Below are 14,384 nucleotides of genomic sequence, written 5' to 3'. Positions count from 1 at the left end.
TGTTTGCCTCAGCCGCCTGGCAGCAGTTTGCCACCTTCAGCCAGCAGCACTGTCCTCCTACTAATGAGGTGTTAATTAGCACAAATGAGTCAACTCCAGCAAACCAGTCAGCAAGGGTGACAGGCGCACCAAGCACAGGGAGCAATTCAGGTACCAGGTGGCACAGAATACTCCATTGCCCTGGCCAGAGGGCAGGGGGCACTTTGGGAGGATGCCCCAAATTTGCGGGAAAACAAAGACACTGACACGTTCATGTATTTGCAAGTACTTAGTCTCAGGAGTTGAATATGGCCTGCAGTTTTTACAAAAGGGTTGCTTTTGCTTCTTGCTGGCCCACCCCTGTTCCACGCTGGCCCTAGGGCACACAGCCCTGTGCCCACTACCACCTGAGAGGCTGGTGGCCCTGCTCCAGCTCGGCCTCTATGTGGGCATCATGCAGCTCCTTCAGGTGTAGAAGCAGCTGCTCCAGGTTCTCCCCAGTCAGCGCTGACAGGGCTATGACCTCCTGTCCGAGGCGGGCCTGGAGCTGAGGCAGGTGGGCTCTGGCCTGCGGGAGATCAATCTTATTTGCAATGACCACGTGGGACCTCTCTGACAGGCCTTCTTCATACTTCTCTAGTTCATATTTTAAATCATCAACCTGAGTCCATGGCTCAGGCAAGGAAAGATCTACCACAAACAGGAAGAAGTGACAACGCTCGATATGCCTGAGGAAGCTGAAGCCCAGGCCCTTGTTCTGGTGTGCACCTCGGATGATGCCTGGGATGTCTGCCACTGTAGGAGGTAAGAGTTATGTCAAGTCAGGGTCCTGTTCTCGGCCTCCCAGTGCCAGCCTCAACCTTGGGGTCAGGAGACTCCCCTCAGGGAGACCCTTTCTGGTCCAGATCCCATGTTCTACAACTTTCAAGGAACACTGGGAATCAAAGCCACTCTACCGCCCCCAGGTGACTCAGCAGGCCAAGCAACACTGAGACACCTCAGCTCTCAGGGCTGCAAAACACTTTGAAATATTTGGGTGACAGGCATGGTGGATTAATCTAATGAGTAAGATTTAACACATTCCTGTCTCCCAGGCTTCAAACACTGTTCAAAAAAGGGAGATGGCTCCCTGCATTCTATGGATAATTTGATTATGGATACAAATCACTATCGTGCACTTTGCAGATATAAAGTGCTGTACAAATAACCTTACCAGCAGGCTTGCTATTTTTAATGGGTACATTATCTTCTGGAAAAAAGTTTTCCTCTTAAAATGGTACAGGAAAGGCTTTTAAACCACATGCTGTCTGCATGACTGATACCGCCCAGTTCCACAGGAGAGAATGAGGAAGGCAAGAGGCAGTCCTCTCCTCAGGCTCCAAACTCAAGGTTACAATTCCCAACAGAAAAGATCAGATTTCTTGGCCGGGAGGGGAGGGGTTCACTTTGACAGAGAACAGACTCATTAAAATTGTTTCAATCAGGGAAAACAATGTCTCATTTTTAAGTGGGAAGCTAAACTCAGGGGTTACATAATTGCTCCCCTGAATCACTGGGCCATTTAAACCCATCCTCTGGCAGGGTTTTAGAGGCTTTACCTGCTACCTGTTGGTGGCCTTCATAGTGAACGATCCCCACATGAGGGTTCAAGGTGGTGAACGGGTAGGAAGCTACAGCAGGTTTTGCATTTGAAATGGCTCGAAGGAGAGAAGATTTCCCAGCATTTGGGAAGCCAACCTAGAAACAAAGTAAAAGTGTCCTAGGATCTCATGGAGGACACTGTCAATGCCACCAGCAGCTGGCACAGACAGAGCACTGGGCAGGGGGAATGAATGAAAGCCAGCATTCCTTCCTGGGTAGCAGTGTGCCCACCCTCAGGGACCCACTACCTCAGGGTGTGGCACAGTCAAGGGCGTACCATCCCAGCGTGAGCCATTGTCTTGAGTTCCAAGTAGAGGACCCGCTCCTGACCCGGTTCTCCAGGTGTGCAAGTTACAGGGGCCCGGTTGTCATTGGCCAGAAAGAAGCGATTGCCCTTTCCTCCTGCACCCCCGAGAGCAGCCACATACTCGTCTCCCTGGTTAGATAGGTCAGCCACAATCTTGTCTCCTTCTTTCACCAAGGTACCCACAGGGACCTGAAAAGCACCACCACCATCACTGTCATCAAGTTCTGATCTATAACTACACAGAAAGAGGACGGGTGGGGCACTGGTAACTGCTCTCTTCAGCTACCAGAAAAACCAAAATGTCTCTGTCCTGAAGAGATTTTATAGGGCCAGTCAGATGCCCCATACTGCGTCATGGTAAGACTTGCCTTCCAGCACTCAGGCAGCTGAGGCAGGGGGATTACAAGTTCAAAAACAGCCTGGGTCCCACAGTGAGGCCCTGTCATAACACCAGAGACCCATTTCCGCATGGGGCCTTTCTGAAGTGTTTCTATAGGACCTGAACTAACAGAGTAGCAGGGAACCAGCATGAGAGCATAGAACCCTGGGTGGGCATACTGCCCCCACCTAGACACAGGAAGGTGTGTTCTTGGCTCCCTCTTCAGGGTCATTCCTCTAGACTCTCTTGGGTCAGAAACAACACAGTACCACACCACTGCAAAGGAGTTTGTGTGGGGATGTGACTCCTAAAACACACCGCTGTCCACTTCTGTCCCCAGCCGGCTACCTTAGTCACCCATGGACTCAGTGACTAGGACCCAAAGGAACTGCACCCACTCCAGCTCCTCAGCTTACCTGGATGTAGAGGGTGGCACCGCCTCGTCCAGAGCAGTTTTTACTGCCACCATCTTCTCCACTGAAACCCTGATACTGGGACAAGACTGAGGACAAGGACTTGACTTGCTGGTCAACTAGAACGAGAGCAAAATCTTATGTTCCTTTGTTGAGACTCAGCTGACACAGCTGCTGAGCAGAGAACAGCGGCCTTACATCTGTCCCCCTCCCCCTCCCCTGGCTTGGGTGTATGGCTGGCCGCCCACACTCTTCATTATCCTAACCGAAATAGAATATGACCTTTTTTTTTCTTCCCCGAGACAGAGTTTCTCTGTTTAGCCCTGGTTGTTCTCGAACACACAGAGATCCACTTGCCTCTGCCTGCCTCTCCTGAGTGCTGGGATTAAAGGCATGTACCACTACCACCACCACCAGTGTCATGGCTTGCTTTCTTTCTTGCTTTTTTCTTTCTTTTTTTTTTTTTTGAGACAGGCTTTCACTATGTAGTCTTGTAGCCCTGATTGGCCTGAAATTTGCTTAAACTTACAACAGGAAGGCATCACCATATGATGTGAAAATGACTATCATCAATTAAAAACACACTCAAAAAATCACCTAGGGCACTAAAGAGATGGACTACTGGTTAGGAACATGGCTGCTCATGCAGAGGACGCAGGGTGATGCCCTAGCATCTATGTCGCTCACACTGTCTGTAACTCTAGTTCCAGGGGATCTAATGGCCTCTGCAGGGCCACATGTGGTACATACACAGACAGACACTCAGGTATAGCACCTATACACATAAAATAAGCAGCTAACTTCATTATGCTGTGAAGACGCTTGCACCCGGCTCACTGAATACTCATGCCAAGCATGTGCTCAGTACAGCCGAGGCCTCTGCGGCACCTTCCGACCCTGGCGTAAGGTTCCTGATGGGAAGCAACCTGTGTCTCTGAGATTAAAAAGCAAAAGTGACACCCAAAGCCTTGGTGCACTGGTGCTGAGCACACATACAATTCACAAACAGGCTGTGCACACACCAAGTATGAGTGCAAATGCATTATGCGATAAGACAGCGGGACCTCCACCCCTGCGTGTAGGCTGTCCCTTCCCAGATGCTCCCAGGGGACATGCCTCTCAGGATGATGTGTCCACCATTTCCTCCATCCCCACCATCAGGGCCTCCAAACTCCTTGCGGGGCTCACTGTGGAAGCAGCTCATGCCAGAGCCTCCACTTCCTCCACGGACCAACACTCTCCGGTGATCCACGAAATGCCTTTTCTACAGAGAGTAAGAGGCACCAGAGGATGTTAGACCCTGCGACCCTTCCAGGAGACAACCATACAGGCAAGCAAAACCATTCATACACTTTACCAGCCACTTGCTACAAGCCTCTCCACCAGCATTAGAGGTTAGCCATTATAACACTATTGCAGAGCTCTCCAAAGCTACAGGTAAGACCCAGCTCTTACAGGCCACCGCACCCTGCCGAGGGCAGACACAGCGGGCGGCTGGTGTGGCGTGCACACTTCAAAAGGGAACTCAGCAATTCTAGAGAGCACAGCTTGTTTAGGAAATGTTCCCTGAACAAAGTGTCCTTCTAGCTTCTCTCAAACAGAACTGCCTCACTAAAACACTGCTCTGTCTTTACTGGTGGAAAAGCTGCCGGTGGAAGGAGGTGGGTTCCTTGGGGAACACCCGAGCTTTAACTGTGCAGAGACCCCTTTCCATGGCACCACCCAAGGGTTTCTGGGTGAAACGCAGGAAGGCAGGCACGACCCTTCTCAGGAAGGTTTTTTTAGGCCCAGGTTTTCTTTAGGCCCTAACCAGCCGGGCTGGAAAGATGACTCAACAGTTCAGAGTACGTGCTATTGTTACAGAGGACCTGGGCTCTAGTCTCAGCACATGGCTTATAAATGTGTGTAACTCTGATCCCAGGACATCTGAAGGCCTCTTCTGACCTTTGTGGGCACAAGGCTGCGTGTGGCCCATTTAAACACATGCTGGCAAAACCCTCACTCACTCAGCTCATCCTTCAGCTACCGTCCCCCTCCTTCTCTAGCACTAGACTCTAAAAGTATTTATTTACTTTATGAGTCTACGTGTATGTGTCTGAGTACATGCATATGCTCCATATGTGTGCAAAACTTGTGCCAGATTTCCTAGAACTGGAATTACAGGTAGTTGTGAGCTACTCTGTGGGTGCTGAGAACCAAACCCAAGTCCTCTGCAAAAATAATAAGTGCTTTTAACCAGTAAGGCACCACTCCAGTCCCCAGGACTGAATTGTTTTTAGGGAAAAAAAGTGTCCAGCCTGGGGTAGAGCTTAGCAGTATAGCACTAAGTCATCATGAGTAACCCTTGATCTGACGCCTCATACCACAGAAGCAAAAAGTCCCCAAACAATATCCTAGGATTCCTTGGCCATACCCTGAGGAAAACCACAAGTTGCTACTTTGAAAAGAATGCAAGTTTGCACTGAGCTAACAAAACCAGAATCCACCTTACAGGAGAAAGCAAGGTTGGACACCATCAGGAAGGATCCTGCACAAGCATGAACTGCCAGGAGGAGATAGTCCTGAGGAAGCCTCTGTGCCGTGTCCCTCAGCCTGGCTGCCATAGTTCCTTTCCCTAAGAAACATGGCTTTTTCTCAGCTGCTCAACTGAAGCTCTTCCACCAAGGTGGAAATGACATGAGTCCTAATGTGTGATCTTTAGTCAAAGATCATCGACAGACAGCCTGTGGCGGCGGCCAGTGGCAGCACACGTTTTTATTCCCAGCATTCTGGAGGCAGAGGAAGGAGGATTTCTGTAAGTTACAGGACAGCCTGGTCTAGAGTGGGCTCCAGGATACCCAAGGCTATTATTACACAGAGAAACCCTGTCTCAAAAAACAAAGCAAAGCAAAGCAAAGCAAGATCACGAAAGGTTTTTGCAAACAGAAGAAACACTTCCTGTAGTGGCTCAAGTGTTTGGTCCTGGGTTTGGTCTCCAGAGCCCATGTGCCAAGGAGACTCTGGGAAAGGAAGCAGACAGTGCTCCTGAGGATGGCAGGGACTGACATACACATTTACACAGGCGGCCGCAGGCATTAAATGAACAAGCCAACATCTTGTTCATTATAAGCCTTAAAGAACCTAAAACTAAAGATATACCCAGTCCCCAGGGTCAAACAGAACTTGAATATTCAAAAACACTCAAATGCAAATAAGTAAGTGCATGTAAAAATACTTTTAGGAGAACTGAGCAAGGTGACTTGTCTGTAATCCTTCCACTAGGGAGGTGGAGACAGAAGGATCAGGAATTAAGATCCTCTTCAGCTCCATAGGGAGTTAAAGGCACCTGGATGACATGAGTCTCTGTCTCTAAACAGTAAAATAAGATTTCAAGGCTAGGGTTCGGCTCTTGGAACACTGCAGCACTCAGGCAAAAGCCCTGGGTTCTATCCCCAATATTCCAGATCAATCAAATCAGGCCCTAGCCACACCTGGCCTTGACCCCTCCTGGGCTTTGTGTGGCCAGCAAGCCTCTGGCAGAGTCCCCTCTTCAAAATCTCCATGCAGCCCTCAGTAGTGCATCAGGGCAAGTCACGGCTGGATACAGAATGCAAAGGCTGGTGCTAGAGAGACAGCTGAGCAGTCTTGCTGCAATGCCAGAGAGCCCACGTTAGAATCACAGCACCTACTTCAGGTGTCTGTAACTCCAAGGGACCCTACCCTGTACCTTGACTTCCATGAGTACACACGTACACACGTGTACACACACACACACACACACATATGCGCGCATACATGCACACACTGGCACTGGCGCTTGGGGTGGGGGTGGGGCACACTCAAAGACATCCTTACTAGGCAGTGACTTACCAGTTTCTTCTCTGACAGTGGCTTCTTCCCAGAAGGCTCCCGGTGCTTAGCGTGGTCTACAATGCCCACAGAGAGCAATCTGCATGAGGCTTGCAGAGGAAGAAGCTGGCTGGGCCTGAGGATAGCCCATGTGGATGGAGCCCATTTCAAAACACTCTCAAATACAGTGCAAGTCCTTGCCAACACAAGTCTGGTAGGTACCATGGCCCTTACAAAAAAGTTAGAAGGATCCAGTAAGGCCCTTGGGTTAACATGAACTTTAGACTAGAGCCAGAGCAGAGTCTGGCACACAGTAGAGTCCAGAATGATGTCAGAGAAAACAAGTGAACAGAGGAAGAGATCTGTTGGACCCCAAAGTGCATGGATGGGGCTTCTGTGTCCACCTACCTATGTGCACTCAGGCCAGGGGCTGGGCACACAGGTTTAGATAATTAAACCTTTGCAATGGTGAGTGAATCTCCCAGGATAATATGAGGTACCTGCTTGGTGAGATTATTAAAAGGGAATCTAAACCTCAAGACAGAAAAAAAAAAAAACCCAGTAAATTTCTCCTAAGTAAAAACAGCCATTTGCTAAATTGTTACTGAAGACTGTGTTCTTGGGTAGCTGAAAACCATTAAACTGGCACAGGAGAACACTGAATAACGGCACCCACACACCCAGACACAGGTCACCTTTGCAACTGCTGCCTCAGTCTCCTCACCTGAAAGTGGAAAGGCTGGGCAAGGCCAGGCCAGGCCAGGCCAGGCCAGGCCAGGCCAGGCCAGGCCACACGGGTGCACTGTGGCGTCTGTCCTGCTGTGAACACAATGAGCAGTGTCTGTGTGGTCTCAGTTCTCTGTTCCTCACACAGCTTCCATCCTTCTAATTTCCTGAGAGATGAGAGTGATGGGGGCCTCTGAGCCTCAGTGGCTTGTGCTCTAATGAGGTGATGTGCCCTCCTGCAGCTGCAGGGTGGGGACCTGCCTCCACAAAGGCCAGACAGCACTGAAGCTTGAACGTCCACCACACACCCTGCAGCAGGAAAAACAGCCAGGATGTAAAGGTATGATTCCATGAGAGTAGACCCACAAAACCCCGAGGCCAGGGGAGAGCTGAGCTGCTAAGCACAGAGTAGGGCTGGGCCATACTGTGCTCCACAAGGAGGGACACTCCTGGGCAAGGCCTCTCTGCCTGCCTGTCCACTCCACAGGGTTCTAGGGAGGCATCCTAGACCCTGCTCCTCCACATACCACCAGTTTATTATTCTGTGCACAAGCTCTTGGCAGTCCTCAGTCTGAGTCTCCAATTGTTCCTGGTGTGGCCAGCAGAAGTCCACCTTGCAGTTTTGGGTCCTCCTGGTGTGTGCTATGGGTCTCACACCTTTCTGTGCCCCAGTGGCCCAGCCATGTCCTCCTTTAGCACAGCCCTGCAGACAGCCTCACCTCCAGGAACCATGAGGTTCACATCTAGATGCTGTGTGACACTGATGCCCCCAGATGTTCATACTGTGATGGTTTGAATGAAAACGGCCTGTAGGCTCACAGGGAGTAGCACTATTAGGGGGTGTGGCTGTGTTGGAGGAAGTGTCTCCCTGGGGCTGGGTGGGCTTTGAGGTTTCAGAAGCTCAAGCCAGGCCCAGTGGCTCACTCATGCTTTCTGTTGCCTGCTGATCCAGATGTAGAACTCTCAGCTAGCTCTCCAGCACCATGTCTGTCTGCATGCCACTATGCTTCCCACCATGACGATAATGGTTGATGAGAGGCCCCAATTAAATGCTTTCCTTTATAAGAGCTGCTGTGGCCATGGTGTCTCCTCACAGCGACTGAAACCCTAAGACCCACGGACATTCAGTCTGGTTGTCTAGTGTTGCTCAAATGCTCTGTCTTGGTAGCTTCCTGTCTCCCAACAGTTTTTCTTTATGTGTCCAGTAACCAGCTTAGCCTCATGGCCCCATGCTGGGTCACCACTTCATGGGGACACCCTCTTCCTGCTAGCCTTAAGTATTTTTGTTTTTTGTTTTCAATTTTGAATACTTTATTACTTTATTTGATGAGTATGGGTGTTCTGCCTACATGTATGTGCAACACATGCATGTGTGTACATGTCTACCTAGTGTCTGTGGATATATAAGTGGATATCAGATCCCTTGGAACTGGAGAAACTTGTGAACTACAAAAAGTTGTGAGCTTCCCGGTGGGTCCTGGGAATAGAACCCTAGTCTTTTCTAAGAGCAGGCATACTTTTAACTACTAAGCCCTCTCAAAGTTTTGTTTTTTGTTTTTTTTTTTTCATGTTTGTTTGTTTGTTTTAATTTCTACCAGTGCCTGGAGAGATGACTCAGTGACTTTGGAGAAATGGCTCAAGGCTAAAGCACTGGCTGCTCTTCCAGAGGTCCTGAGTTCAAGTCCCAGCAACCATGTGTAATCTGATACATGCAGGTGTAAATGCAGATAAAGCAGTCATATACATAAATAAATAATAAAAAGCCCTAGATAGAGCTACAACCCCAGCCCTAACTATGAAAGCAATCTTTTTTAAAGCAGATTACTTTGGAGTGACTAAATTTACAGATAAGTAGTAAAGGAATCCCTACACACTTCACATGTGGTACTCTGAGACTCACTCAATAACGTGTCAAATGGACATAGCTTTTCTTCCCTTTCTTTGCTTTTTTAAATTGTTTTTTTGAAACAGGGTTTTTCTGCACATCCCCGTCTGTCCTAGAGCTCACTTTGTGGATTAGGCTCTAACTCAAGAGATCTGCCTGCTTCTGCTTCTCCAGTGCTGTAACTAAAGCCATGTACCACTCCTACCTGGCAACCACATGGACGGATCTTTAAAGATTCAAACAAACACAAGAACAAACAGCCCTAAATCACCTCAAGGAATCACATTTTCTAGAAAAAAAAAAAAAATTCCCCAATTTCAGCCTCGGTGGTTAAGTTTCTGGTAAACGCTAACAAAAAACAATCCCAAACTTACATACTTTAGATTACTATCCAATCTGTTTTACCAGTTCAGTGTAGCCCTAAACCAAAGCCTAGCTTTTTTTTTTTTTTATTTTGTTTTTTTGAGACAGGGTTTCTCTGTGTAGTCCTGGCTGTCCTGGAACTCACTCTGTAGACCAGGCTGGCCTCGAACTCAGAAATCCGCCTGCCTCTGCCTCCCAAGTGCTGGGATTAAAGGCGTGCGCCACCACCGCCCGGCAAGCCTAGCTTTCACACAAAGCAAAATTAGAGGCCAGTAGCCCTTAGAGTAACATGCCACTCTGAGGACTCCAGGCTCGCACCTAGCAGGGTCTGCTGAGAGAGCACAAGGCCACTTCCGCAGTTAGGTTCTGGCCAGCATGCTAGGGCACATGGCTGGGACCTTCTTGAAACCCAGTAGGGAAACCAACGCCTCAGCAAGCAGGATGGAAAAGGAATGTCACCTGGCACAGGTCAAGTGGCCAAGCCGAGGCTAGTGTCACACTTTATAAGGGAAGACATGAGTGGTTCCCCCGAGAGAGGAAGCTGTGGGCTAGAGATGGCCAGTGATCACACGGACTGCGCCTGCAGACGACACTGACTGAATTCCCAGCACACACATCAGGAAGCTTAACCACTTGTAGGAACTCTAACACCTTGTACTGGACTCCACAGAAATCTGCTCTTCGCACACACAGTCTCAGGCAGGCAGACAGGCATATAATTTTTAAAAATCTTAGAAAGCAGAGACTGAATACATAGAAAACTCCAGAAAAATCATTTATAGCATCACATATTATTATACTGTCTTAGTGTTTTACTGCTGTGAACAGACACCATGACCAAGGCAACTCTTATAAGGACAACATTTAATTGGGGCTGGCTTACAGTTTCAGAGGTTCAGTCCAGCATCATCAAGGTGGGAGCATGGCGGCTTCTAGGCAGGCATGGTGCTGGAGGAGCTGACTTCTACACCTTGATCTGAAGGCTGATCAAGTGACACACTTCCTCCAACAAGGTCACACCTCCTAATAGTGCTACTTCTTGGGCCAAGCATATCCAAACCATCACATATATACACCAGCAGCGATCAATTAGAGATTAAAGTTAAGAAAGCAAACCCTTTGCCAGTATGGTGGTGCACACCTTCAGTCTCAGAACTGAGGAGGCAGAGGCAGAAGAATTGCTATAAGCTTGAGGCCAGCCTACTCTACAGAGTAAGTTCCATGACAGCCAGGGTTACATAGAAAAACCCCATCTCAAAAAACAAAACAAAACAACAACAAAAAACAAAGCAATCTTCTTTATCCAGTACCACATATGAAAAGCACTTGAAAGTAAATTAAAAATACATTTTTCTCATTTATTTTATGAGTGTTTTGCCCACATGTATGTATGTAAACCACGTGAACACACAGTACCCATGGAGGTCAGAAGAGGGCATCAGAGTTCCTGAAACTGGAGTTATGGATTGCTGTGAACCTCTGTGTGTTTGGGGACCTGAATCTGGGTCCTCTGTTAGAGTAACAAGTGTTTCTAACTACCAAGTCACCTCTCCAGAGCACCTTGTAATGAATTAGTAATAAACACAAGCCAGATATGAGAGCTCACGGCTGTAACCCTGACAGTGGAGCTCAGGGGAGCGGGATTCCCTTGACTTTGAGGTCAGCCTAAGCTGTTATGATTTCCAGGCTCTCAGCTACAGAGGGAGACTATCTAAACACACAAGGCAGCTGGACCTGCTAGCATGTATATTTAACATCAGCAGGTTCAAGACCAGCCTCAGATACACGGTGTGAGGCCAGCCTGAGATACATGAGATCCTGCCTCAAAAAAACAACCAACTGTGGCTGGAGAGATGGCTCAGTGGTTAAGGGCACTGACTGCTCTTCCAGAGGTCCTGAGTTCAATTCCCAGCAACCACATGGTGGCTCAAAACCATCTGTAGCGGGACCTGATGCCCTCTTCTGGTGTATCTGAAGACAAGGACAGTGTACTCACATATATAAAATAAATCTAAAAGCAACAACAACAACAACAACAACAACAAAAAAAAAACCCAACCAACCAGTCAAACCAAAACAAGCAACCAGTAGCAAATACCCCAGCCCTAGAGTGCTACTTGCAGAATTCTGTTTCTGTTAAAGTGGGTTCCAGTGATTAACCTATTCTGTCTACATATAGGTTCCACAAAGCAATTTTTTTAAATTATTATTTCCATTTGACAATGGAAGACACTGAAGCAAAGAACAGGAGCATATCTCAGCAACTGCTGGCACACCGGCAGCAAGACATGTAAAGCACAGGCTGCCACCATTAGTCGATTTGGCACTGGTGGAGCCAAACTGAAAGGTTAGGAACAGCTGCAAAGCCACCTGGAGTCTTGACACAGAATCGGGCCTGCTTTGGCACGGCTCCTTCTTTCTGTGCTTCCTGTGGTTTTTTTTTAGGGGGTTAGTTTTGGGATAACAAGGTTTCACCATATAGCCTTGGCAGACCTGGATTCCTAGAGAGCTGTCTGCCTCTGCCTCTGAGTGCTGAGACCAAAGGTGTACGATGCCACAGCCCGGTCCTTTCCCCACTTTCAGTTTGTGTGTCCACTCTTTGAGAGGGGCGGCCCCCTGCCAGGGTTGTTCACTCTCTCATTGCCTTCCTAACACAATTTCCATACTCTCCCATCCAGTGTCTACAGCTACTGGGGACTGGTAAAGTTAAAAGTGAAGAAAATTCGTCTGGGGAGATGGTGGGCAAGAACCCTTGCTGTGTAAGCACAGGGGCTTGAGCTGGGGCTCCAGCACTCATTTAAAAAGCAGGGGTGACCTGCAACCCATGCACACTGTAGGGAGGCCGAGATGGCAAGATCCTGACTCAGAAGAAACCTGGCCTCAAACAAGTGAGAGAGTGCTAGAAGACACCTAATGCCCCCTTAATACAGATGTGCACATGTGCATCTGCACACACACATGCATGGACATGCACACTCACAAGAGTAAATAGAGCCTAAGTTTGGCAGTGCTACAGGCCACGCAGGAAATACAGATCAGGATACCGCCACCACAGAAAGTCCTGGTGGACAGGGTCTACCCACAGCACACTGCAGAGGGTGCCTATGAGAGCATGCTCACTTTCTGTCTAACAGTGCCTTTGCTGGGCCAGTGAAGAGAGTCAGAGCCTGGAGCCTGACAGCCAGATGCTTTAAGGCTGTACAGCAAGGCTTTCATGCACGGGGAATTTCACGGTGCTACAGTGTGAGGGTCACTGCTGCTATTCAGGATGCTGAGCTCCCAGCTACTGTCCACAAGAGGCATGTCCAGGAACCCTCTGTACTGGTTTCACAGTGTATTGACTGAACTGATTATGTAGCTGGCTCTAGAGACATGTGCCACCATGTCTTCACTGAGAAAGAAGAAAGCATTGTGGGAGAGGGGGGTAGCTCAGTTGGTAAAATGCTTGGTCGCCTAGCAATGCACAAAGCCTTGGGGTTGACCCCTGGAACCACGTAAACCAGGGATGCCACCACTTACTCGTATGTGTAGCACTCAGGAGGTGGAGACAGGAAGATCAGAAGTTCAAGGTCATCCTCTACCACAGAGCAAGTTTAAGGCCAGGCAGGGAGCCAGATATGTGGAAACCTGTCGTTAAAAAAGGAGAAAGGAAAAAAAAAAGCATTCTTGAGGAATATTTTCATTTCTTCAGTGTTACTCTTTTTACAGGTTAAACACAATTGATTCATAGTATTTACAGTTAACTAATTTAATTCTAAGCGTTCCGTTTTCATTTTGCTGTAGGATATTAAATCCCGGGGGTGGGGGTGGGGGGGTGGGAGCACTAGTGTTTCTGCCACATACTGCTACACTTCATTACATCTTTGTGATCTACTTCGTTCTTCATGTGGAAAAATATTTAGAAACTGGAGTTTTGTCACTTGACAATTCACATTACATGGTTTTTACTTAATGACATGTCATTCACAGGAAAACAAAAAAAGGTGTTCCTGCTGTGAGTGGTGGCAGATGCACTTCTGGAAGCCAGACAGGCATCAGAGTTCCAGGCCAGCCAGGGAGAGCCTGTCTCAAAAACAAAATAAAGCACCCGTTCAACAAAGCTGCTGTCTGGTGCCTGCCCTATGGGGCCTTATGAGACGGACAGACTGGAGGGACGGACAGCTGCCCATCACCCCCCCCCCCCACCCCCCCCCCCCGACCCAGTATTTTAGGTCCTCAGACTGGTTCACATGCAGGCAGGGAAACCTCTGACAGCTCCGAAACTGTTTCGTGCCTGGTCCTTTAGGCTCCTGAGTAGGAACAAGGCCATTTGCTCTCATCCCAGCCGCATCTCTACCAATCCTTAGTGTGCTTCTTTACCTCATCTTTAAAAGAAAGACTCTACAAAGCCGCGGGGGCAGGGGATTAGTCCAAGTCAACTGCCTACAATTAGGCAGCACGCTGAGGCCCGAGGAGCACATTCATATTAGGCTTTCCAAAAGAGCTGGGCAAGGGTAAGTTTCTGCCATCGGTTTTTTGTTGTTGTTGTTCATGGTCTCACTATGTGGCCTAAGCGGACCTCGAACTCCTAGAAATCCACCTGCCTCAGCTGGGAGCTGAGATTACAGGCAGGCGCCGCCACGCTCAAACTAAGGCAAGAACGAGTCCCTCAGAAACCAACTTCCTGGCGCTCAGGCCGGACGAGCTATCTTCATCAGAGCCGCGGCACACAGAGATCCCACCCAGCCTTTCCGCCCGCCACCCACCGCCGCAGAACGCACACCGGAGCAACGGCGCCCGCACCCACCGGTTCCTGGCAGCTCCCACTTCCGCTCGCCGGACTGCTTCCGGGACGGACTCTGGCCGCGCATGCGCGGTGGGCCA

General features: G+C 48.9%; 1 protein-coding gene across 6 annotated transcripts; it reads right to left on the bottom strand.

The window, feature by feature from the left end:
- Window positions 1-253: 253 nt before the first annotated feature.
- Window positions 254-14,354, bottom strand: Mtg2 (mitochondrial ribosome associated GTPase 2). 6 transcript variants are annotated; one of them, XM_034496358.2, is made up of 9 exons: window positions 14,308-14,354; window positions 13,041-13,148; window positions 7,272-7,582; window positions 6,569-6,776; window positions 3,836-3,983; window positions 2,723-2,838; window positions 1,898-2,116; window positions 1,578-1,716; window positions 254-774 (listed from the first exon to the last, which is right to left on the bottom strand). In XM_034496358.2, exons 4-9 carry the CDS (start codon window positions 6,770-6,772, stop codon window positions 380-382), a joined length of 1,221 nt encoding a protein of 406 aa, XP_034352249.1. In that variant the 5' UTR covers window positions 6,773-6,776; window positions 7,272-7,582; window positions 13,041-13,148; window positions 14,308-14,354; the 3' UTR covers window positions 254-379. The 6 variants fall into 6 exon arrangements, with proteins under 6 accessions (XP_034352249.1, XP_034352250.1, XP_034352251.1 ...); XM_034496359.2 differs by having other exon boundaries at window positions 14,282-14,321; XM_034496360.2 differs by having other exon boundaries at window positions 13,881-14,315.
- Window positions 14,355-14,384: the final 30 nt, after the last annotated feature.

The sequence above is a fragment of the Arvicanthis niloticus genome, chromosome 2, assembly GCF_011762505.2.
Source record: "Arvicanthis niloticus isolate mArvNil1 chromosome 2, mArvNil1.pat.X, whole genome shotgun sequence".
Lineage (NCBI taxonomy): Eukaryota > Metazoa > Chordata > Mammalia > Rodentia > Muridae > Arvicanthis > Arvicanthis niloticus.
The sequence above is the reverse complement of the archived record's forward strand: the minus strand, read 5'-3'. Positions and strand labels throughout refer to the sequence as shown.

Bases quoted from the DNA above. Each gene is read 5' to 3' on its own strand.
- Mtg2 (XM_034496358.2), bottom strand. From the start codon at position 6,772: ATGGTACCTACCAGACTTGTGTTGGCAAGGACTTGCACTGTATTTGAG. The intron at 1,717-1,897 runs GTACGCCCTTGA...CTTTGTTTCTAG, and splicing joins CAATGGCTCACGCTGGGATG to GTTGGCTTCCCAAATGCTGG. The intron at 775-1,577 runs GTAAAGCCTCTA...TACCTCCTACAG, and splicing joins AGGCCACCAACAGGTAGCAG to TGGCAGACATCCCAGGCATC.